The 22,595-nt window shown below is 42.9% G+C and overlaps 1 protein-coding gene across 1 annotated transcript in view; it reads right to left on the bottom strand.

Annotated features, from left to right (window-relative positions):
- Positions 1–5,973: 5,973 nt before the first annotated feature.
- LOC310832302 (NXPE family member 1-like) overlaps positions 5,974–22,595 on the bottom strand; it is a 28,530-nt gene continuing 11,908 nt past the window's right edge. The window contains exons 8-11 of the mRNA XM_083713952.1: positions 13,009–13,763; positions 10,593–10,654; positions 8,127–8,348; positions 5,974–6,842 (exon numbers count right to left, since the gene is read on the bottom strand). Coding sequence (XP_083570078.1) covers positions 6,307–6,842; positions 8,127–8,348; positions 10,593–10,654; positions 13,009–13,763 — 1,575 coding nt within the window. The 3' untranslated portion in view covers positions 5,974–6,306. The remainder of the gene's footprint in view (positions 6,843–8,126; positions 8,349–10,592; positions 10,655–13,008; positions 13,764–22,595) is intronic.

Genomic DNA, 22,595 nt, shown 5'->3' on the forward strand with positions numbered 1-22,595 from the left:
GGTGTGTGTCACACAAATGCTCCCCACTGTCCTCCTGGGGCTGAAAAGGGTTAGTTTAACCTCTGGTTTGCTAGTAAAACTGAATGATTGTGTCGCAAAATGATGCATGTCCAAAACGTGTGTCACCAACCTGAAAAATTTGGAAAGCTCTGAGCTAATCTAAAGATTTCAGACCTACCAGTGGATGAAGAAGAGAGGCTTTTAATGCCACAAAAAATCAAACCATACCTCTAAGGAGGATCTAGATCTTGTTGTGGAGCTCTCCCAGAAGGACCTCAAATATTTCTCTGCAGTAGGAGGGTGGGGAAAACTTTCCCATTGTCTTTTCACTTGCAAATCCAATTCATAAAACTGCCTGAGAGGTAAGGGCTTACCCCTCCCTGCAAAACCAGTCTGGCAAGTTTTTGTTAAGCTGTCAATAGGTATTCGTTCTTGGGAGAAAAGCAATGACAAACCTAGAGAGCATCTTAAAAAGTAGAGACATCACCTTGCCAACAAAGGTCCGTATAGTAAAAGCTATGGTTTTCCCAGTAGTGATGTATGGAAGTGAGAGCTGGACCATCAAGAAGGCTGATCGCCGAATAATTGATGCTTTTGAATTATGGTGCTGGAGGAGACTCTTGAGAGTCCCATGGACTGCAAGAAGATCAAACCTAGCCATTCTGAAGGAAATCAGCCCTGAGTGCTCACTGGAAGGACAGATCATGAAGCTGAGGCTCCAATATTTTGGCAACTTCATGAGAAGAGAAGACTCCCTGGAAAACTTTGAAAAATCAGAGAAGCTTAGAGCAACAAATCGAGAGGGGAGTTGCCCTTTAAATTAATAGCATTGCAGCATGGCACTTCCTTCACTGCTATCAATAACAGAGATCAAACGAGTTGTTTGCTGCCATAAAATTGAACAAGAAGACAGTTCGGAGAAGAGGAAGATAATATTCAAAGTTTCCATGGCAGCGGAAGACAAAGAAGAACAAGGAAAAACATAGATGGTAATGCCTGAATACATTCCTTTTTTGCCTTTTTCAATTACTGGAAACTGCTCTTATATTTTACCTTCTCTATTAATCTGTTTGAAAATCAAAGTTGAACTCGCTTAACTGTTTGGTGCCTTGAAATGAGATCAAGAGGAAAACAAAGAGGACAGCTATGAAAAGTACATTTAAGGAAATTTCTAAGGGAGCCAGCAAACATCTTATTGCTGGGCAGCGTCATACAGGAAAGAATATGAAGTCTAATATTGTAAAATGACGAAGACACTGACATCCCAAGCCTTTGCCTTCTCAAAGTTCAGGGGGTGCTTTTTTAAGAATCCTGCTCATCCTCTCATGATATTAGGGTTGCTTATGTAATCTAAACTTGTTCAAGCTCATTCTGATTCGTGGTCAAGTCGCTTGAATGCTATCACTGGCAAAATTCTATTAGGGTTGTTATGCCACCCTAAATGTAGGGATGGCATCGCAGGGTGAGGGCACACCCACCCCCGCAGCATAAGACATGCCACACCTGTCTAGCCGCCATGCTCACTCCTTGACCTTTCGTTTCCTCAACAGCGTTCTGTTTCCTGACCTTTACCTCCTTTGCAAAGGTATTGCTCATTTCCCCCTGTAATGGGAACATGATGCTGTGGAGCAAGTTGCGTAGATAAGTAGGCAACACCCAGGGAGTTGTGTACAGGGGTGGGGTTGAGGCTGGTCAAGAGTGGCTTACAATAGTCATGCAATGCAGTCCACTATTATGTTGAATGAGAGGGGACAGACCTAGCCTCCCCCCCCAAAAAAAATATTGGGCAAGGCGATCCATCTAAGAAAAAAAAATCTTACATAATTTTTGTTTCTCTTTAACTCACAATGATTATTTCTCTCTCTTTTTTCCCCAGTTTCCCAGTTCCATTATTTCTCAGTTTGCATCTATACATATAAATCAACGCAAGTACATGTTATGCAAATCTGCCTGCTCTTTGGTCCTCTTTTGGGTGACCTTTCAGTGGCCACTCCCACTTAAAAACTCTGTATTGTGATTTGTCACTTGCGCCATCCTCTAATACTGAACTTAGGTGGCCCTGTCAGTTTTGAAGTGAAATGTTCCCACCCAGAAGAAAGAAAGCTGTTTCCCACACAATAATGTTAGCTTAGAAATTAAAACCAGTCCCTCTCTGCCAGCCGGATGTGGACCTTTGGATTTTTTCCAAGGGATTAGGGTCAGGCAGGTGAATACTGTACCATGAATTTAAGAAATCATGAACATTTCCTTCCCTATACTATATGTAGAGGTTCCAGGTGAGAAGAAAGAAAAAAGGACGTTGTGATGTATCCTGGGCTCCTTCAGAGTGTCTTTACCCCTCTCTTTTCCCCAGCCCCCTGCTGGGTGGGCAAGGGGGTGTCACAGAGAAAGTCAGCTTAAAGGTGACCATTGGAATTAAGGCTGCAATAGAATAGCTGAATTGCATTTCCAAGCCCTACTGAAAGTGTGCGGGTTTCTCTTCCTACATGACCCACAAGGGATGGAGAAGGGTTTTGGACTCAGAATCTGCCCTGAGCCCAGTTAACCTCTTACTCACCAACCTCCTCCTCCAGCCTCCTCCCTGCCCTCCACTCTGTCTCTCACCTCCTCCCTTCTTGCTTTCGCTCTGTCCTCCCCGATGTCAGCTGTAACAGGTGAGATCAGCAGGATAGGCAAGCTGGTATTTGTTTCTCTTCCCCTTGCTTTGCAGTGAGGAATTTGCCCTGGGTAGGTTGGGCCATGGGAGAAGGGGAGGGCCAGAGGAGAGAAATGGAGATCCTCTGAGCATGTGGCACTAAGCTCACTAAGAAAAGCAAGCTAGCAATCTCAAAGTTTTCCCAAATTTGGGATTAGGGAAGAATAAAGGAGGGTGCTATAATGGACAGGCTGGTTTAAACCTCTCACTAGGGAGAGCGAGAGCAAGAGAGATTTTACTTTACAGAGCTAAAAGACTAAGTGGGTGGTAGTCCATCTTCCCAGCTAGGATATGGTTCAGATAGGCTTATCTCCCAGCTCTGGGAAAAGGCATCTAAACATATTTGAACCAAGGACAGACATTTTTCCCAGCACAAAAGCTAGCCATGTTTAAGAGTGTAATGCTGGGCCTGCCTCTAGGGACAATGAACACAGCTGCCTCTGGTTTTAGTTGTGAGCGTTACTTGCATACTGTTTTATTAAGGTCACAGAAATGGCCAGGCCATTGGTCTATCACTGACCGGCTGTGCCCACAGCCCAACAAGTGTTTCAGGTGAGGAAGTTTCTTTCCTTGCTCTACCTGTCTATAAGTGCATGTGGCAAGAGGTAGGAGGGTTAGGGCCTCAGACATGGAGAGTAACTCACTGATACAGAGGGAAGGCATGGACACAGGGGTGCTGGTAATCAAAGAAAAGGCTTTACGAACAACAGTTCCATCTGGGGTGTATGGCAGGAGTGCACCAGTAGGGTGAATCAAAGCCAATGACAGGCATCTTCTGTTTCAACTTTTAAACGCCTGAAAACATCTCTATTCTGTCAGGCTTATGCGGGCAATACCATTTTCCACCATTGTTAGCTGATTCCTGTTTTATTTTAGATAGATGCTAGCTAGCTAGCTAGAATGGTTTTATAGGTAATTGTTGTAAACCATTCTGATATATATATGCAGCCCTTGCCGCAGCCACCAGTCACCCGTCCAATCGCCACAGAAAATCTCCTGCTTGAGGTAGCAATCAGTCCCCCCCACCTCTTCACTATCCGTGTATAAGAAGACACCCCATTTTTGACATTAATTCATAAGAAAACAAACCTCGTCTTATACAAGGAAAAGTATGGTATATTTTTAATAACATGTTTTTGAATATATAGTCATGGCGTTTATGAAGGCATTGTTTGAATTGTGTTTTCTCCTCACCCCCTACCAAAACACTTCTTCAAACCCCTCTGAGGAAGAGGTTGCTGGGATGTGAGGTCTTCTGCTCCACTCTCCATAACAACTTACCTGCACCTCCAAATCACCCTACCCCACCTTAGTCTGAAGTGGCACCCCATGAGATATTAGTGGCACAGGGAAAAGCTTCTCAGAAGGATCTGCACAGGCACTGCTGGAAAATGATTCCAGGCGGACCCTTGGGAAGGATCTGTCAGTTCCGTATATATAACTGACAGTTTTGCCAATCCAAAATCCTTTGCTTTGGGTAATTGAGCTTTTCACATTTGATATCCCTTAGCGCTTTAACATATGTAAGTTAAAAACATATCAATCTGATTTCCAACCACGTGATCTGGTGGATGAAGTATGTTCACACCGTAAGCAACTGTCATGTCCCAGGCATCAACAAAACCCACCAAAAAATATCCTTTTGTGCAAGGTATTGGGTATAGCCATGGAAGTCCACACATTGCTCTTGGTCTACTGACATCTCCCTGGTGTTCTCTGCTTTGATGATGACTTTTGTATCTGGGCTCCTCAGGAGAAGGCGCTGGATGGCTCCCCAGATGTTGATCATCCTTCGAATGAAGAGCTCGATGGCGAAGGGGCGGAAGTGCTGGCCCAGGGAGATGACAACCACCGTGTCCCTGTCGCCTGCCATGTCATCAATCTCCCGAGTGATGAAATGAGACTGGTTAACTTACAGAGACCTATTGATAGAAGAAAATAATATTATTAAAATTAGGCTTTATGAGGATCTCAAAACAAAATTAACAGGATGGTTGGAATACCACCAGTTCAATAATATATTTTTAAAGGACAAACAACAACAACAATGGCTTCGAACATGTTAGATCAAGGATAGAAATGGATGTAATATAAGGAGATACAAAAACATTGTCTAGAAATTATGAGTTTCTGCTGGAGTGGCATACAAAGGATGAAGAAGTTAAAGAGGTCATGACAAAGTGGACAATTGACATAGGTTATAATATTGAATATGATAAATGGTTAAAGCTATGGAACATAGGATTAAAATTTACTGCTTGTGTGACCCAGAAGGAAAATATATTAAAAATGATGTATAGGTGGTATCTTACCGCAGCCAGGTGAGCAAAGATGTATAGAATGAGAAATAAGAACTGTTGGAAATGTGAATTGAAGGAAGGAAACTTTTTCCACATGTGGTGGTTATATGAAAAAGTTAAAACCTTCTGGGAAAATATTTATAATGAGTTTAAAAAGTTTTTTAGATACACTTTCCAAAAAAACCCACACATAGGCATTTTTGTTAGGTATGGTTGGAGATGATATAATAAAGAGTAACCAGAAACTGTTCCTTTATACTACTACCGTGGCAAGAATACTACTTGTACAGAAATGGAAGCAACATGAAATACCCACAATTGAAAAATGGCAGCGGAAACTCATGGAGTACACAGAAATAGCAAAATTGACTGGAAGAATCAGAGAACAGGGTGACGAAGCATTCCAAAGAGACTGGATGAAATATACAACATACATAGAAAAGAACTATACACAAATTTGCGGAACTCAAATAGACCTCATAATGTTTATTAAAATTCATTCATTTTTAATTCAAGAACACTGAAGAAATATATTACAACAACTGAAGGATATATATTTAATGAAATTTTGAATAGTATTATTCCATAGTATTAAGTACACATAGAATGTAAACATGACAAATGCGTAAATATAAAGAAAATATAGAGAAATCAGAAGAAGGAGGGAGGGAAGTACAAACTTGTTTAGAGTTAAAGTATTAAGGTTAAAAGAAAAACATATGTATTATGTATTATGATGGTGAAATTTGTAAAACCAATAAAGGTCATTAAAAAAATACTGTTTTATTTATTTGTACATTGATTATTGCTTTCATTTTATGGATCAATGGTCTCGTAAATCCGGCACTGTAATGTGTCCAAAAGCCTGCTCTGGGCCAAGATTGGAATGGCATACCATAAAATATGAGCGGCTGCTACTACCCAAAGGAAATATTTGCAGAGAGGGAAGGCACACCAATTATTCTTTCTCTCTCCCAGAAGCATCTCAACAGGAATTGTTGAGGAATGATCCTAGCCCATAATGATCTTTGGGAAGACCTAGCAAGGCTCTCCTGACATTCTAAGGGAAACCCAGTGGGATAAAGTTTATCCATCCAATATTTGATAAAGTGTCCCATATCCTTAATTGCTACATTTTCCGATCCAAAATTCTCTGCTTCGTCTGTTATTTGCCATGGTGCTTTATTACACCCTTAAGTGTCTAAACGCAACTGATAAAAATGTTCCACATGCTTAGCTGACTGTCTTGCCCCATTCAAAATCCTTTTCTTTGCAGAATTAAAGCTTTCACTCTGGGTTTATTTTACTGCCTTAACATATGTAAGACAAAAACATATCAATCTGGTTTCCAACCACGTGATCTGGTGGGTGAACCAGGTTTGTGCCATAGGCAATTGCCATGTCCCAGGCATCAATGAAGCCCACCTTTAAATCTCGAAAAATGTCCTTTAGCGCAAGGTATTGGGCATAACCGTGGAAGTCCCCAAATCTCTCCTGGTCAATGTCTATCTCCCTGGTGTTCTCTGCTTTGATGATGACTTTTGTATCTGGGCTCCTCAGAAGAAGGCGCTGGATGGCTCCCCGGATGTTGATCATCCTTCGAATGAAGAGCTCAATGGGGAAGGGGCGGAAGTGGTGGCCCAGGGAGACGACAACCACCGTGTCTCTGTCGCCTGCCACGTTGTCAATCTCCCGAGCGATGTAGCTGTGATCTGCTGTCATGTATTCAAGGACGGTGACAAAAGGGTGGCTGTGCTTCTTCCACTGGATCTGGCTGTTTCTTTTCATGTCCAGAGCCATCATATTCTTCTGCTTACCCATTCCATGGAGGTCAAAATACTGAAATGCTAGTGCAGGAATAGAGGGGGTGGGGGTGGGGAATCAATACAAATCTTTGAAAAGCATCCTCTGAGAAATCAATGGACTACTTCTTGTGGGGAAAACTGCAGAATGACTAGCCTACTCTTGTTAATCTAATAGTACTCTTCATTTCAAAGAGAAATATGCAAAGATTCCTGTGTCTGCTATGAGTTTTCTTTGTCCTCCCTGGTACGCATGCTGTTTCCCTTACAGTGATTGCACCAGTTTCTCTTTGGAAGTAGCAGTTTATGACTGCACCTTCACTACCAGGCAAATGATGTTCAGCAGAGGGCAAACTTTCCCCTAAGACATCTTCATTGCTGTCATCTGCCAATTGGCTATGGAGTGGTAAGGAAGGGGAGCATCTGTGCACTCATCAGCCAAAGGAGATCAAAGCTCCTGGCAGGTAGGACTTTTCCTCTTCCAGAGAGAACTGAATGAGGAATGAGGTTACAGCTAAAAGTGCTGGGCATTGACTCTTGCAAGCTGAATTCATTCAGAACTGGCTCCTGCTTCCTGCATAGTCTCAATGAGTGAAAAAACAAATACATTCTACAAACTGTTTAAAACATTCACTCAACCAGTGATTTCAGTGAAGCCAGGAACAGTATCTTTGAGCCTGGATAAACAGGATTCTTTTTAAACTCCTCCGGAAAATCAATAATATTTTTTGCAAGCAAACAACTTTTCTAAAATAAAGTGCCCTAATAAATGCATTTTTGTTTACATTTCTTGGTTGGAGAACCACACCATAAGATTCAAATAATGAATTCCAAAGGATAGCTGTGTTTGGATTTATGAATTGGTTTGGAAAGCACAACTTAGGGCTTATTACACTTTCCTTTGCTCTTTCCAGGCAAGGTCCTTCCTTTAAAGCTCTGTATCTGAGTGACCTTTTTTTGTTTTTGCTTTTTGGTCCAGAGCTTTCCCCATGAAAACATGCTCTTTAAAGCTCAATTGGAACAAATGGCAACTGAGTGCTGAAGAGTGGGGAAGGCTCATGGGTAAAAACAGAAACAAACAAACAAACAAAAAACCCACTCGGATACAGAGCTTTTAAGTGTTGACCTGGAAAGAGCAAGCCAAAAACCCTTAGACAAATGTGTGGATAAGCCCTTAGACAAATGTCTCACTGATCTCCATGTAGAACAGATTTCTGAAACATAAGAAAGACTGGGTGTTCAAAAGTTAGGGTACAGAAGCCTGAAACAAAGATACTTGTTACAGGCAACAATATTACATTGTGGTTGTCTCTAGGTAGGAAAACGTACATTGGATTTTATTTGTGATATACCACATCCATTGTCTCAAAGTTGAATCTCCCAGGAGGTAAATAATCTTTCGTTTCAAACAACTTTTAATTCTCTTGAGGTTTCTGAAGCTGAGCACATGGCAGAACACAGGATACCACTCGTTCCTCCAGACGAAGCCACTGGGAGATGGATAGCTGATTCCAACCCCACATTTCCCCTCTGCCATGGTTGCCTTCTTGCCTGTCAAAAGGAAATGAGAAACAAGAAGATGCCAATGACTTATTGCATTCCTATGCCACTCTTCATTCTGGAAAACACTTTACAAACAATAAATAGCAACAGAACATCACAAATACAGCATAAATAGTATGAAATAATTAACAATTGTGATCTATGAAATACTAGTAAGGAAACAGCACTTAAAAATAAACCCAACGTCACAATTACAGCAAAGGTCATATTACACAATTAACAAATCAGTACAGCATTTTCTAACCTATAAAACATCATTAACGAAATATCAACAAATGAAATACGCACTGCCCCCATGACTCATAATCTTTCGCTCTATTTAGTTCATTAAGCTACACATGAGATACAGTGGATGGTCGGGTTGTGAATGTGATCCATACAGGAGGCACGTTCACAACTGCAGCGTTCGCAGCCCCCCGGATCCCAGTGCGACTCCTGGTATTTCGGGCTGGCTTCATCCTCTCCAGTCTGGATACCTGGAGGTCTCCAGCTACCTCAACCAATTGCCCAATCCCGCCTGGGGAGGTGTTGCCAAGGGATTGGTCAGGTAAGGGGAGGGACTGTCCTGCCCACACAACAGAAGGTGAATCTTACCTACGAAGCGGCAGTCAGCTCCACAGATGCTGCACCTATGAGGGTCCTTGGGCAGCAATGATTGTAGCAGTGTGAGGAAACCAGCATTGAAAGTGGTGAATGGATCTATAGTCTCTGGGCAATCAGTGGGGACCCCAAAGCTCCAGGAAGGAGGGAGGAGGACAGTAGTTGGCAGAGGCAGCAGTGTAGCTAGCCGCTCGGGTGCCTTTGAGGGGGCGTGTCCTGCAGCCGGGGGGCGGGACGATCCACCCATGGAGGTGGGGTGAGCATCTCTGACTCTTAGAGCCTCTCCACTGCATCCTCCTCTGCTTTAGGGCATCTGAGGGAGAGGCAGTAGGCATACGCAAGTCCTACACTGCCGTTTCAGCCACCATGTCACCCCTAAAAAGTTTTGTGAGCCCAATTTCATTTTATTTTTTAAAACTCATTTTGTCACACCCCCTCAGTGATGACACCCGGGGTGGACCACACATACCCCTTCCTCCGCCACTGGACAGAGCCAACATTTTATAGAAGCCCATCAATTTGGCACCTAACAAACCATGTGCTAGTTCTGAAGCCAGAGGCCTTGAGCCAGTGGTCCTAGTCCCTACTCGAAACTGAAACTTGCTGGGTAGCCTTGGGCCAGTTACTTCCTCTCAGCCTAATCTATCTCATGTGGTTCTCATGTGGAGAAGAATGATCTACACCATTTTCAGCATATTGGAAGAAAGATGAGTTATAAATGTAGTGATAAATGCATTTTCCAGGATGGAGCAAAACCAGAATAACTATTCCCTCATTATAATTATTTGGTCTCCTGCTTCCACTCCCAGATGTGTTGGACTACAACTCCCAATCCCCCTCAGCCAGCCTGGCCAGTGGTCAGGGGTGCTGGTAGTTGTAGGCCAACAATACCTGGGGACCCAAGGTTGAGAAAGGCTGGTCTAGAGTATATTGTGGGTGGAAGGCAGCACTATCCTTTGTGCTTGAATAATCCATAAATGCCTTTCCATTTTTTCTCAGATGGGTCCTTTATCCTTTGTCCCCTGGCAACCTACAGTTTTTGTTTTCATTTCTCTAAAAGAGTGCATTATCATATGTTTGGGTAACACCGGTCAATACTTATATTCTGAAGTGTCTTCCAATTCTGAGCTATAACTGCTCCTGAAACCAAAAGGAAATAACCCGACTTTGTGATTGAGAGTGGTTGGGGCAACCCATATTGAGAGTGGCTAGGGGTATACATAATGAAATCATCACCATCATCATCTACATTTCTATCCAGAAACATATTTAACAGCACCAACCAGATGGTGCCAGAGAGTAAACAAAGTTTCTATGCAATTTTTACATAGCCCCCCCCTTTTGTTATAACAATTCAATTTCTGACTTATTTATAGCATTTTTTCCCTTGTGTGTAGATCCACCCCATATCATACCCTCTCCAACATACAGGAGAGAGGCTTTGTTTTCAATAAGATTTAAGTCTGTTAGGGAGGCAAACCCCCAGTATTTCTTTATTCCCTTCCCCAAACCCTTCTCTCTACTGCTGTTGTATATACTGTTTAAGCAGAAGTGGTGAGACTTGCTACAGGAGCTTCCCCATTTTCCCAAGCAGAGATCACCAAAGCTGTGAAGAGAGAAAGTCCAACAGACCTTCACAGGCTATGACCCAAAAGGTTCCAAAAGACTGAGGGATGTTGCATCCAATGTTTGACCTTTAGGAGAGAAAAATGGCAATTAGAAAAGCACATTGGAACATATCAATTTTTAGGAGTGCTCCTGGTTTTTACCCCACTTAATTCTTTCATGCAACTAGACGTGCTGGGAAATGGAAGTCTTAGCTGAATGAACTTTAATCTGATCCAGAAAGACAATTCCTATGAAGTTACATCCTCATTGGATATAAATAGAAAATTATATTGAAATGCCCAAGAATGAGTGTTTCAGTGTTTCAGATGTGGATGAAGTGAAGGTAATAGGGTGAACCTGGTAAAATAAAAACTGAAATAAAATCAGAGCATAGCTTGTCCTATTATTAGCTATTTTAGGTGCTCCTGATATTTTTAATGTTTAAAGTATTTTAAAATACTTGAAATGTTATTTTATTTTAGTAACATTATTTTACTGCTCTGGTGTTTGCTGCCTTTGGCTCCATTGGGAGGAAGGGCAGGGCTGAAATTTAAGAAATAACCACCATCATAATTTACCTACTTATTCAGATGCATTACCCTTCCTATACATTAGGCTCAAGGCATGTTACCTCAGCCATACGTACCTGAGATGGGTTACTCTCCCTTCCCCCATGGACTACTGGTAGGTGGGGTGAAGAGATAACAATTACAATCATCCATAAATGCAGCAGAAACCAATCCTCACATACCTACAAAACAACAGAACCTCTAGCATTTCGCCCACCTCTGATCACTCCTGAAAAATCGCTTCTCAGGACACCACTCCCTGCTCCCATCTCCAGCTAGAACTCAGGAGATTCTTTGCCTCATACAAAATAGTGGAGACATTTCCCACTTCAACATTTTATTTGTAACTGGAAATGTGTCTGGTTTAGTAGCCACCCAAAGTGTCTTAGTGGTGGCTTTTGGTATAAAGATTTGGAATAGTTATGTATTTCAAAGACCAGATAGTTTCATTATAAGCTGGGGGGAGGTGTGTGCTGTTGCAGCCTTGGATTCAAAAGAACAAGCTTCTTGCCTCCTTCCCCACCCGAATTTAGGACTCTGCCATAATAATAATAATAATAATAATAATAATAATATATTTGTTTTGTTATGAGTCAGGGATTTTGAAATATGACTTCTGCCATTTGAACAGATTTAATATAGAATCATATATAATTGTAGAGTTGCAAGGAACCACGAGGGTCCAACATGGGTCTTGAACCCACAAACCTGAGATTAAGAGTCTCATGCTTAAAAGGATTAAGAGCCAGTGTGGTATAGTGGTTAAGAACGGTGGACTCGTAATCTGTTGAACCGGGTTCACTTCTCCGCTCCTTTACCTGCAGCTGCTGGGCTAGTCACACTTCTCTGAAGTTTCTCAGCCTCACTCACCTCACAGAGTGTTTGTTGTGGGGGAGGAAGGGAAAGGAGAATGTTAGCCGCTTTGAGACTCCTTCGGGTAGTGATAAAGAGGGATATCAAATCCAAACTACTACTCCTCCTTTTCTTCCTCTTCTTCTTCTTCTTCTTCTTCTTCTTCTTCTTCTTCTTCTTCTTCTTCTTCTTCATGCTCTACCAACTGAACTATCCCAGGTCTGTTTACACCTTTTTACCCTAACCCTCGGCACCTGCCCTATTCTTCTTGTTTTAGCTGATTTTACTCTTATATTTTTATACTCCTGTAATGCTCCGTATGGTGAAGAGCAGGTAGGAAAGCATATAAACATATAAACAAAACAAATAATTTTGTCCTTGAAAAACTCAGGAATGGAGATGGATAAATAACTCAATTGCCCCTATTTTCAGATTGCCTCAACCAAACACATCATGGTGGACCAATCTCATGTTTGAGGTTTAGAAAACATGATAGTTATGTTCACCCTCCACTATTGGAGGCAGTATGCCTCTGAATACCAGTTTCTGGAAACTGCAGGAGGGAAAGTTGCTGTTGCACTTAGGACCTGCTTGTGGGCTTCCCATAGAAGAAGAAGAAGAGTTTGGATTTGATATCCCACTTTATCACTACCCTAAGGAGTCTCAAAGTGGCTAACAATCTCCTTTCCCTTCCTCCCCCACAATAAACACTCTGTGAGGTGAGTGGGGCTGAGAGACTTCAGAGAAGTGTGACTAGCCCAAGGTCACCCAGCAGCTGCATGTGGAGGAGCGGAGACGCGAACCCGGTTCACCACATTACAAGTCTACCCCTCTTAACCACTACACCACACATAGGCATCTATGAAATCAGGATGTTAGATAAGATGTTAGCCTAGTCCACAAGGCTCTTATAGTCTTCTCATGAGACCACAATGTACCTGCTTACTCATAGAGAGCAGATACACAGATCAGCAGAGTCCCACAGGGAATCATTCACAAATAAGTAGCCAAATAAATACCTATTTAAAAGGCTGTGTTCCAAGTCTGTGAGATACGTGACCTTTTCGTTGTAGGTTTTCAGGCGGATCAAAGCATCACATGACACATTGTTTGGCTTCACACAGTAGAAGGCCTCTTGGTCTCGCTCATCAAGATACTCACACCGCTCTTTTACTGCTATATTATAACCACAGTCACTGGAGACAGTTGATATTCCATTTAAAAATGTGCCTACGAAAGCTATTTTGCCATAGCCCTTCTTCCTCGCAGCCCACAGTGCTGAAACTCCTTCGCTGGGGTGGATGAGCATAAGGGATACTTTAACACTGCCAGGCCAGAATAAAGTGAAATTGACCAGGTATGTCCCATTCCTGTAGTCTGTGATGCTCCCAGAAGCTCCAGCATTAAGACTGGAAGAGATGATCCTCGCTTGTAAGAAGTCTCCTCCGTATTCTTTTCTCTTTCCCAAGTGGTTGTACAAATCCAGTTGAACCAGCAAGGGGTCTCCAACACAATAAAAACCCTTGTAGTTTAATAAGGTGGCGTCACTCTTCTGGGCACTTGTGGTGGTCATTATATCTGTGAAAGTGACGTTGGGCATCATCTGGTCCAGTTTTGTGATGATGCTTTTTACTTCTTCATCCTTTTTGGTCCACTCCATCCTATTACATCTCGGGGTGTCACCTTTCACTGGTCCAGTTATAGAGTCCTTACCAAGAGTTGTAGCAACTGCAATGTTTTCTACTTGTCTCTTGAGACCTCTGGAGTTGGTTATCTGAAGCATGCAATGAGAAAGAAACAATTGCAAGTGTTCACAAGGAAAGAGGATGGCTCATTGATGGAGAATACCCTTTAGCCCATGAAAGTCACATGCTTAGCACAGTCACATGCAGAGTGAAGCTTTAGGGGTCTAGGTGGTTAGGGCTGCACTTAAAATGACAGCAAGGCTGAGCACTTAGTTAGCAAAACTTGTGGGCTTACCAGAGACACCTCAGTTGGTTAGAGTGTCATGCTGATAGCACCAAGGTTTGATCCCCATATGGGATAGCTGCATATTCCTGTGTTGCAGGGGGTTAGACAATTTGATCCTCAGGGTCAATTCCAGCTCTACAGTTCTATGATTCTATGAATGCTGGATTTGAGAATGCATTAATGGGTCCAGCAAGGCAACCGATACATTCATTTTTTCTTCGACAGAGAGAAAAGCAGCAGGAAATATTTACACACATACACTGGAACAAATTTACTCTAAATTAATATTGCCCTTAAACACCATTCTGTCAAGACATTGTTTTCAAAAGCTTTGCCATTTATTTATTTAATTTTAAAATGGAAGGTCAGTAGAAAGCTTGTCAAGGTCTGGATTAGGAGGATACCTATCAGTTAAATTGTTTAAATCTACCTGGATCTCAGATCTGTGAAACTGGTAGCCGAGGATGATGAAGGCTACAATCACAAGGGCACAGAAATGTGTCTTCCTCATGGGGGAGGTGTAGCTATTCTAACCACCTCTGGAAGGCACAGAGAAACTCGTTTTCACCTCATTTGGTTCCAAGCCTGTCACACACAAAAAGAGCAGCAGGTGAGTAGTAATGCTTTGCACTAAAATCTCCAGGTGTGGTTGAACTTCTACTCACATCATCCTCAACCAGCTTAGCCAATGGTCATGGATGATGGGAACTGTAGTCCAACAAAAACACTGAACTGTGCAGTTTGAGCCTGTAACACCAACCTTGGCACAACTGCACTGGCTTTATATCAGTTTCTGGATCCCATTCAAAGTGCTGTTGTTGACCTATAAAGCCTTACATGGATCAGGACCTCAATACCTTAAGGAGTGCCTCTCCCTGTATAAAACAACCCATATCCTTGTCATCTAAGGCCCCTTCTCTGTGTCCCCCATTCCAGAAAGGTTCGGAGGGTGGCAATAAGAGAATGGGCCTTTTCTGTGGTGGCTCCCCAATTGTGGAATGCTCTCCCCATTGTGACATGCCTTTAGGTGCCAGGCAAAAACATTCCTCTTTACCCAGGCCTATGGCTGTTAAATAATCTATGGCCCATGAAAGTTTTTTTGGAGGGTGGAAGAGTGGACTGTTATTATGATTGTTTTACTGCTAGGCTGTCTGCCATTAGGGTTTTTATTATGTTTTTATCACTGATGTTCTGTAATGTGTTTTTAATTTTGTACACCGTCCTGGGTGGTATATAAAAGGTAGTATATAAAATATTATTATTATTATTATTATTAAGCCATTGAAGTTACCAGTTATACATTCCAAGTACCTATCTGGCAATCAGTACCATCCATCCTATAATGATAGGGCTGAAAGGGGCCCTGAGGGTAATAATAATAATAATAATAATAATAATAATAATAATAATAATAATAATAATTTTATTATTTATACCCCACCCATCTGGCGGGGTTTCCCCAGCCTCTCTGTGTGGCTCCCAACAGAATTAAAAACACAATAAAACATCAAACATTAAAAACCTCCCTAAACAGGGCTGCCTTCATCCAATCCAGCCCCCAATTAAGCACAATTAAGCATTTGTCCTTACTCCCCCTGTACATGTCCCCCTCCCCAGGGTTTGGGTTGGTTTTGTAATCCTGTGACAATCCCTACCAGCACCACCCTCCTCCTCTCAATGCCTCTCAACCTGTTTTTACTCATATCCTGCGATGTCTTCTCCCTTTCTCTTTCCACACCAAAGTTCAAACTTCCTGTCCTACCTCAACTGTACGTCGTCTGTTGGACTGTGGCCTGAGAAGACCGCCTAGCAACAGAAAGGTTCTAAATGATCAGAGGCTGTGATTGGTCAGCCAACCTTTGCCGAGCAAAAGTAGTGTGAGGGTGCTTCCTCTGCCAGAGTGGCTTCTGTTGCACCTCTTCCTTTAAGGTGGCCCCAATCCATTGCTCCATGAGCCAGGGCTGCCCAGCTAGGAGCAGAGCAGCTACCATCAAGGCCTAAGGAAGGGCTCTTGGAACTCATGCACTTATTATATAGGGATCAATAAAGGCTAATGAGGCAGAAAGGAGTGGTACACAGAGGAGGAACAAAGTCCTTTGGGAACACCAGCTCTTGGATCTACTGCCATATTTTGGCTGCTGATCCCTGATTTTCGAGGCTGCTGGTCCCTTATTTTCAAATCTGCAAGTTGACAGCTATGCTTCCCGCCCAGGGTGTCCTTGCCCTCTACCTGCCCCTCAGAGCTGGTGCACTATGTGGGGTTAGGCCTTGGCGGTGAGAGCTCCTCCTCCTCTTTGCCCACTCTCCAAGCTGCCCAAAGGAGGAGGCTAACACCACTGGCCATGGAGAGGCCATGGAGAGGTAACAGGATGCTCTCTTATGGCTGCTGCTTGGGACAAGCACCGCCTCATCTTCCTCCATGAGCTTGGTGGCAGCAGCACTGACAGGGGAAATAAAGGTCTTCCAGGCTCAAATCAGAAGCCGGGATGGCTTTCATAATTCCAGGATGTCCTGGAAAATTGAGAAAATTATCTGCATACACTGTAAGGGAAAATAATTCCAGAGAACTGATGTCACAGCGCTAAAAGCACCACATAAAGGCATCCTTGTGACTGGCTTTGCTAAAAAATAAAAATAAAGAATTGCTTCGGGGTGAGAAGAATTGAACAGGATCTCCATGGCACATCTCCTTCCTTGTGAATGCCCCAGTAGCATCCTGTGGTGCTAAAACCTGCTTGTTAAGGCTATGAATGGCTGCTAGCTAGGACGGCTATGATCTCCCTCCATGCTTCTGAATACCACTTGCTGTGAATTGCAGGAGAGGACAGCGTTCTTGTGCTTGGGTCTTGATTAAGGGTTTCCCCAAGGCATCTGGGTTGCCACTGTGAGAACAGAATGTGGACTAGATGGGCCATCGGCCTGATCCAGCTGGCTCTTCATATGTCTACTGAAAATCTTTTTCCCCCTCTTGGATCTGATGGCAAGAAAGCAGAGTGCCACCCACCAGCCAAAAGGGCTTAAAAAAAATCTGGAAGCTGGTGCTCCTCCCCTTGCAGAAAGAACTTAAGCAGGAAGATGGGTGAGGCTACAACTCAGCTGGGAGTTCCCTCTCCTCTGATGAGTTGATTCAGAACTGCCTCTTGTTCTCTATACACTAAATGCATGAATGAGCAAACAAACACATACCAAACATTTTATAACCAGAGGCTGAGAACGTTTGCTGATTTCTTGCTGATTACTAGATACCAGCTTTCCCTGTTAAGAGTAATCTCTGGCCAGCCGTCTTTTCATCTCACTAACCCTTGCCATTTTCACTTAGCCCAACTGGCACCAAAGGCAAGTTCCTATAATATTTTCAGTAAGTAGACTAGACCAATTCACAGCTCCCCTTCAGCCCATATCAGCAGTATATCTATCTGGTGTATATGAAGTTTCCTAAACGGAATTAATTACAGAATGCCTGTAAGATGCATGTTCAGGGCACAGAAAAGGATTCTGGGTACGTCCCATTCTTATGGTCATTGATATGCCCAGCAGCTCCAGCCTTTAGGCTTGGAGAGAAGATCCTTGCTTGTTAGAAGTCTCCTCCGTACTTCTTTCTGTTCCCTAAGTGGTCAAACGAATCCAGTTGAACAGTGAAGGCATGTCCAATGCAATAAGAATCCTTGCTGTTTAATACAAGGGCCTTACTGTGCGCTTGTGGTGGTACTTATAGCACTGAAAGTAACTCTGGGCATCAGCTGGTCTAGATTTTGAAGGATGCTTTTTAACTCTTCATCTCCCCCCCCCCCATTCCAACCTAGTACGGCTTGGGCTTCCATCTTTCATTGGCCAAATCCTGCTCCTATTATCTTTGGAAAAAGATTTTTTTTGTGTTAAAAGGACCCCAATATGTTAAAGATAAGTGTTATACTAAATAACACAACTATATACCTATTATAGGGACGTGGGTGATCTCTTATAAAAATCTTAATAAATATTTATATATAAAAAAAATATAGGGACGTGGGTGGCACTGTGGGTTAAACCACAGAGCCTAGGACTTGCCGATCAGAAGGTCGGCGGTTCGAATCCCCAGGACGGGGTGAGCTCCTGTTGCTCGGTCCCTGCTCCTGCCAACCTAGCAGTTCAAAAGCACATCAAAGTGCAAGTAGATAAATAGGTACCACTCCGGCGGGAAGGTAAACAGTGTTTCCGTGCGCTGCTCTGGTTCGCCAGAAGTGGCTTAGTCATGCTGGCCACATGACCTGGAAGCTGTACGCCGGCTCCCTCGGCCAATAAAGCGAGATGAGCGCCGCAACCCCAGAGTCGGCCACAACTGGACCTAATGGTCAGGGGTCCCTTTACCTTTATACCTATTATACACAACTCATATTGTACTACATTTAATACCTCCTATTTACAATCTCCATCCAATTATTTACCAGGGCTGTTACCACTTTAATGTGGGGAGGGGGAATCCATGGATGGATGGTACCTTTATGATTAAGATTAGAAGCATGCTTTGCAATAGGGTTCTGAATATTCTCTGATGTATTACCTGAAATAACATACAATGTGGTTATGATTGGGGGTGGAGAATCCTTACCAACATTTGTAGCAACTTGAATCCTTTCCTCCTGCCCCAGGAGACATCTGAGTATGGTAATATGGAACATTTGATGAGAAAGAAATAATTACAAGAGTTCAAAAGGAGAAAATGCAGCTCGTTGGTGTGTTTTTCTCAAGCAGAAAGTCAAAGTCCCATCCTGACATAGCCCTCTTTAAAAAGGACCACATAGTAACTGTGAGAAGGGAAAGACATTGAATGAAGGGCTCACCCACACTTCTGTTTGCTCTGCCACTTTCCTCCGGGAAAATCTGTGGTCTGGTGCTGAATCGGAGCAAATGGCCATCACATTTTCTGTGGATTGCCATTAGTTCTGATTTATCACTGAAGAGAAGGTTTTCTGGGGGAAAGCCATAGAGCAAAAGCAAAACTATTCAAACCTGTGATTAGAAAGCGTGGGACAAGAGGGAAACCGCTCAAATCCGTGCTTTCTAGACATGGGACTTGCAGGTGTGGACAATCCCTGAGATCCCGGAGAAGTGCTGTCTGTCTGAGTTGGCAGTATTAAGTTAGATGGACCAATAACCTGACTTAGTATGAGGCAGCTTTCCATTTACTCTGTGGGAATGTAGAAGATTGCTAATCAGGTAATTCAAACCAAAGGTTCATTCATCTCTGGTCCATTGAGTTGTTTTTATCCCCTAGATATTAAAGGGCACTTAAAACACTAGTTAAGAAGGTTTAAACAAAACTTTATTGGTGAATCGCACACACACAGCTTTACACAGGCAGTAAAAGAGAAAAGTACACTCGCTCAAGCATACATAAAAAAATACAAATGCATGAGTAGGTGCCAACCTGGCTCAGCCAACACACGTCAAAGAACTAAACCTTCTGCCCAGCATCACACCCTTTTTATGAAGTTCTTATATTTTTATTTATTGATGGATTGATTTATATCCCACCTATTATTCAAGGAGCTAAAGGTGACATACATGGTTCTCTCTCTCATTCAGTTCCCACAACAACCCTGGGAGGTAGGTTAGGCTGATAGAGAGTGAATGGCCCAAGGTCACCCAGTGAATGCCATGGCAGAGTGAGGATTTGAACCCTGGTCTCCCAGGTCTTAGTTTGAATGCTACACCACACTTTATTTAACTCCACACTTTCCCTTTTCCCTCAGTGATGACTTTTGGACACAGGTCTTTTGCATGTACACACCTCCTTCACAACCTAATATGTAAAACCCTCTCTTACTCCAACATCCTAGCAAGTCCCTTGGTGTTTACTTCCAATTTCTGTAGGTGCATGTTCCACATAGGACACATAGCCCTTCTTCTTTCTTATCTCTAGCTTGCTCCCCTGTTGTGCCTTTCGCTCCTAATCACATTTCCTGTCACATCTAGGTATCTGTATGGTTGAGATGGGAGAGGGAGGATTCCAAACACTGAGCTTCTCGTTTTTCTACCATTCCAGAATATTCCTGAATGATACCTTTTTCAATACAGCTGTGATCCCCTTTGAATTAAAAAATATTACATTAAAAAATAATCATGCCAGACCACCTTGCTTGTTCAGGTCAAAGGCTCATGAAACCAAGCTTCCTGTTTTCATGGTAGCCACATGTAGATGGTCCAATGGGAAACCTGCAAGCAGGTCATGAATGGAATAGCCCTCTGTTTTGGGTCCCTCCCAATCCTATAATTCTATGATCCCCTTACTTGTTCCCCAACAACTAGAATTCAGAGGCACACCAACTTTTCAACCATTGGTAGCTATGAATTTGTCTAAAGCCCCTTTAAAGCCATCAGAGTTGGTGGCCAACTCATGACATCTTGTGGGAACAAATTTCATTGAGTAGAAGGAATTCCTCTTGTCTTCACACCATTCATAATTTTATACCTCTCTATCATGCCACCTCATTCACCCCTTTTCTAAACCATAAAGTCCCAGATAGCGTAACCTTTCCTTGTCAAAGACCATCTCCACTCCCTTGACCATTTTGGCTGCCCTTTTCTACTTACCCACCACATTTTCCATGTCCCTGTATGGGTCACCAGGCACAATTAACATCAGATGCAATCATTTCACCAAATCTATTAGCCAATTAAACGCCTTTCTGTAAACCACATTTTCGCTTGGCCAACAGGTTTTATTTTTAATATAGAACATAAGGTGAGGATTCCTGCCTTGGTCCCAGTTCTGTGGAAGGTGTAGCTGAGGGCTATGATTGCTCCCAGCACAAGAGCCAAGAAACCAGCTGGCCTCATTCCGGTCTCTGTTGCAAAAGAAAGGTTTCTGCATCAGTTGCTACCTTTGATTTCAGGCCTCCTACTTGGCAACTCTAAGCTGTTGAAAACTCAGTCAACCCTTAACTCAGTAGCATAAACCAAGCTGCATTTTCATTGTTCCAGGATGTTTCAGAGAATGGCTCTTAAATTGCACCCAGCCTTGTGAAACCAGAATGATAGATCATGCAGGAAGTGGGTGCTAGAGAATATTGCAATGACCTGAGAATCCAAAGTCTTTTGCACGCATCATATTTTGTTTGAAATAACACGGAACTTGATGCCAATCAAAAGTAAAATGGTGAATGTTCTTGACAAGAGGGGGGAAACTGAATCTGGACAGCAGAAACTTCATGCCCTATTACCCTCCCAATTCCTGTGATTGTACTCAGTTTCTACGGTTTTTAATTCTGAATGTTAAATTGGTGTAACTCACCCTGGGACCTGTTGGTGAAAGGATGGGTAATAAATTCAATCCTCCTCCTTCTCCAAACAAAAATAGCAATAATAATTCCTAGTACTATTTTTCTAGAAAAAGAGGTGATGGAACTCTCCATTAACACCACCCTTATTCTCTTATAATGGCAATGCTGCCTACCTGAGACATGCAGGAACTGAGTTCCGGCGTGTTCCGGCTTGGGGAAAAATAAGCACCTGATAATACTTAAGAAAATCTAGTGGGTTTCTCCCTCCCTCCCCCCCTCTCTCTATATAATATAAAAAATATATAAATATAAAAGCGAAGAGGCGCTGCGCAGAGAGGGAAAGCTGCGCAGCACCCCTTCAGTGAAGTGGGAGGAGAAACAGAGCCCCTTCCATTTCTCCTCCAACTTTGCTGGAGAGGCACTGCACAGTTTTCCCTCTCTGTGCTGCGCCTCTCTAGCGAAGCGAAGTCAGAACAGTAAGAGAGAGCGCTGCGCAGTGAAAAACTTTTTTGTTTTATACCCCAAAGCAGACAGAAACTTCCCATGTTCTGTTCGCGCATTAGTAGAAAAGCACAGTAAGGAAATACTTGAGTAATTCCAATTAAAATGTCACAATGGTCTTTTCAAAATGAAGATCTAGGGTGTGGTCAGAAACACAAAAGAAAAAAATGTCATTTTCGTCATTTGTCTTTTTTTTTTTGAATGAAGAGATTTGGGATAACAAAAGCTGGTGAGTTCCACACTTGAAGCTGGGTAAACGAGCTTCTGTCATGTTGTGATATCTATGAATAAACTCTGGGGTTGGCATAATGTCTTTCTGTGACTTTTGGTTGTCCCCCCCCCCCCTTGATACTGTTTGCATTGAAGGTGGGACCCAGATTATGAATGGCTATAATCTAACTGGGAGCAGGGGAGAGAATAAGTCTGCATCTGCCCATACAGACCACCTGTGCATACCCCAGCAGTGGCTTACCAAACACGTTATGCTGTCACTTTTGTTTTGGTTTCATGGTTGTTTTCTGTGATGCTCATCACAATGCCAAGGCCTCGACTAGTAGGATTTAAAGGAGCAAAAGTTGGCACAAATGTCCAAACAGCTTCTGAAAGATCAACACACGCCTGACGTGGTGCCATCCGTCTTAATCCATCAAGGCTGCTCTACTGTGTGCATTAAGCTTATCATAACTGCTGAGGATCCAGAACTATTGGCATCAAGAGTCACACATTACAGAGAAGAAGGCAAAACACATAATCCCTCTGAATCCAGATAATGGAGGCTTTGATGCACAAAACTGCCTGGCCTACCCTCTCAGGGAGAAGCGCCCTTCAACGACAGTCTCCTCCTAAGTGTCTCCAGCCTAGACCAACATCCC

This window comes from Podarcis gaigeae, assembly GCF_964106915.1.
Source record: "Podarcis gaigeae genome assembly, chromosome: 15".
Classification (NCBI taxonomy): Eukaryota; Metazoa; Chordata; class Lepidosauria; order Squamata; family Lacertidae; genus Podarcis; species Podarcis gaigeae.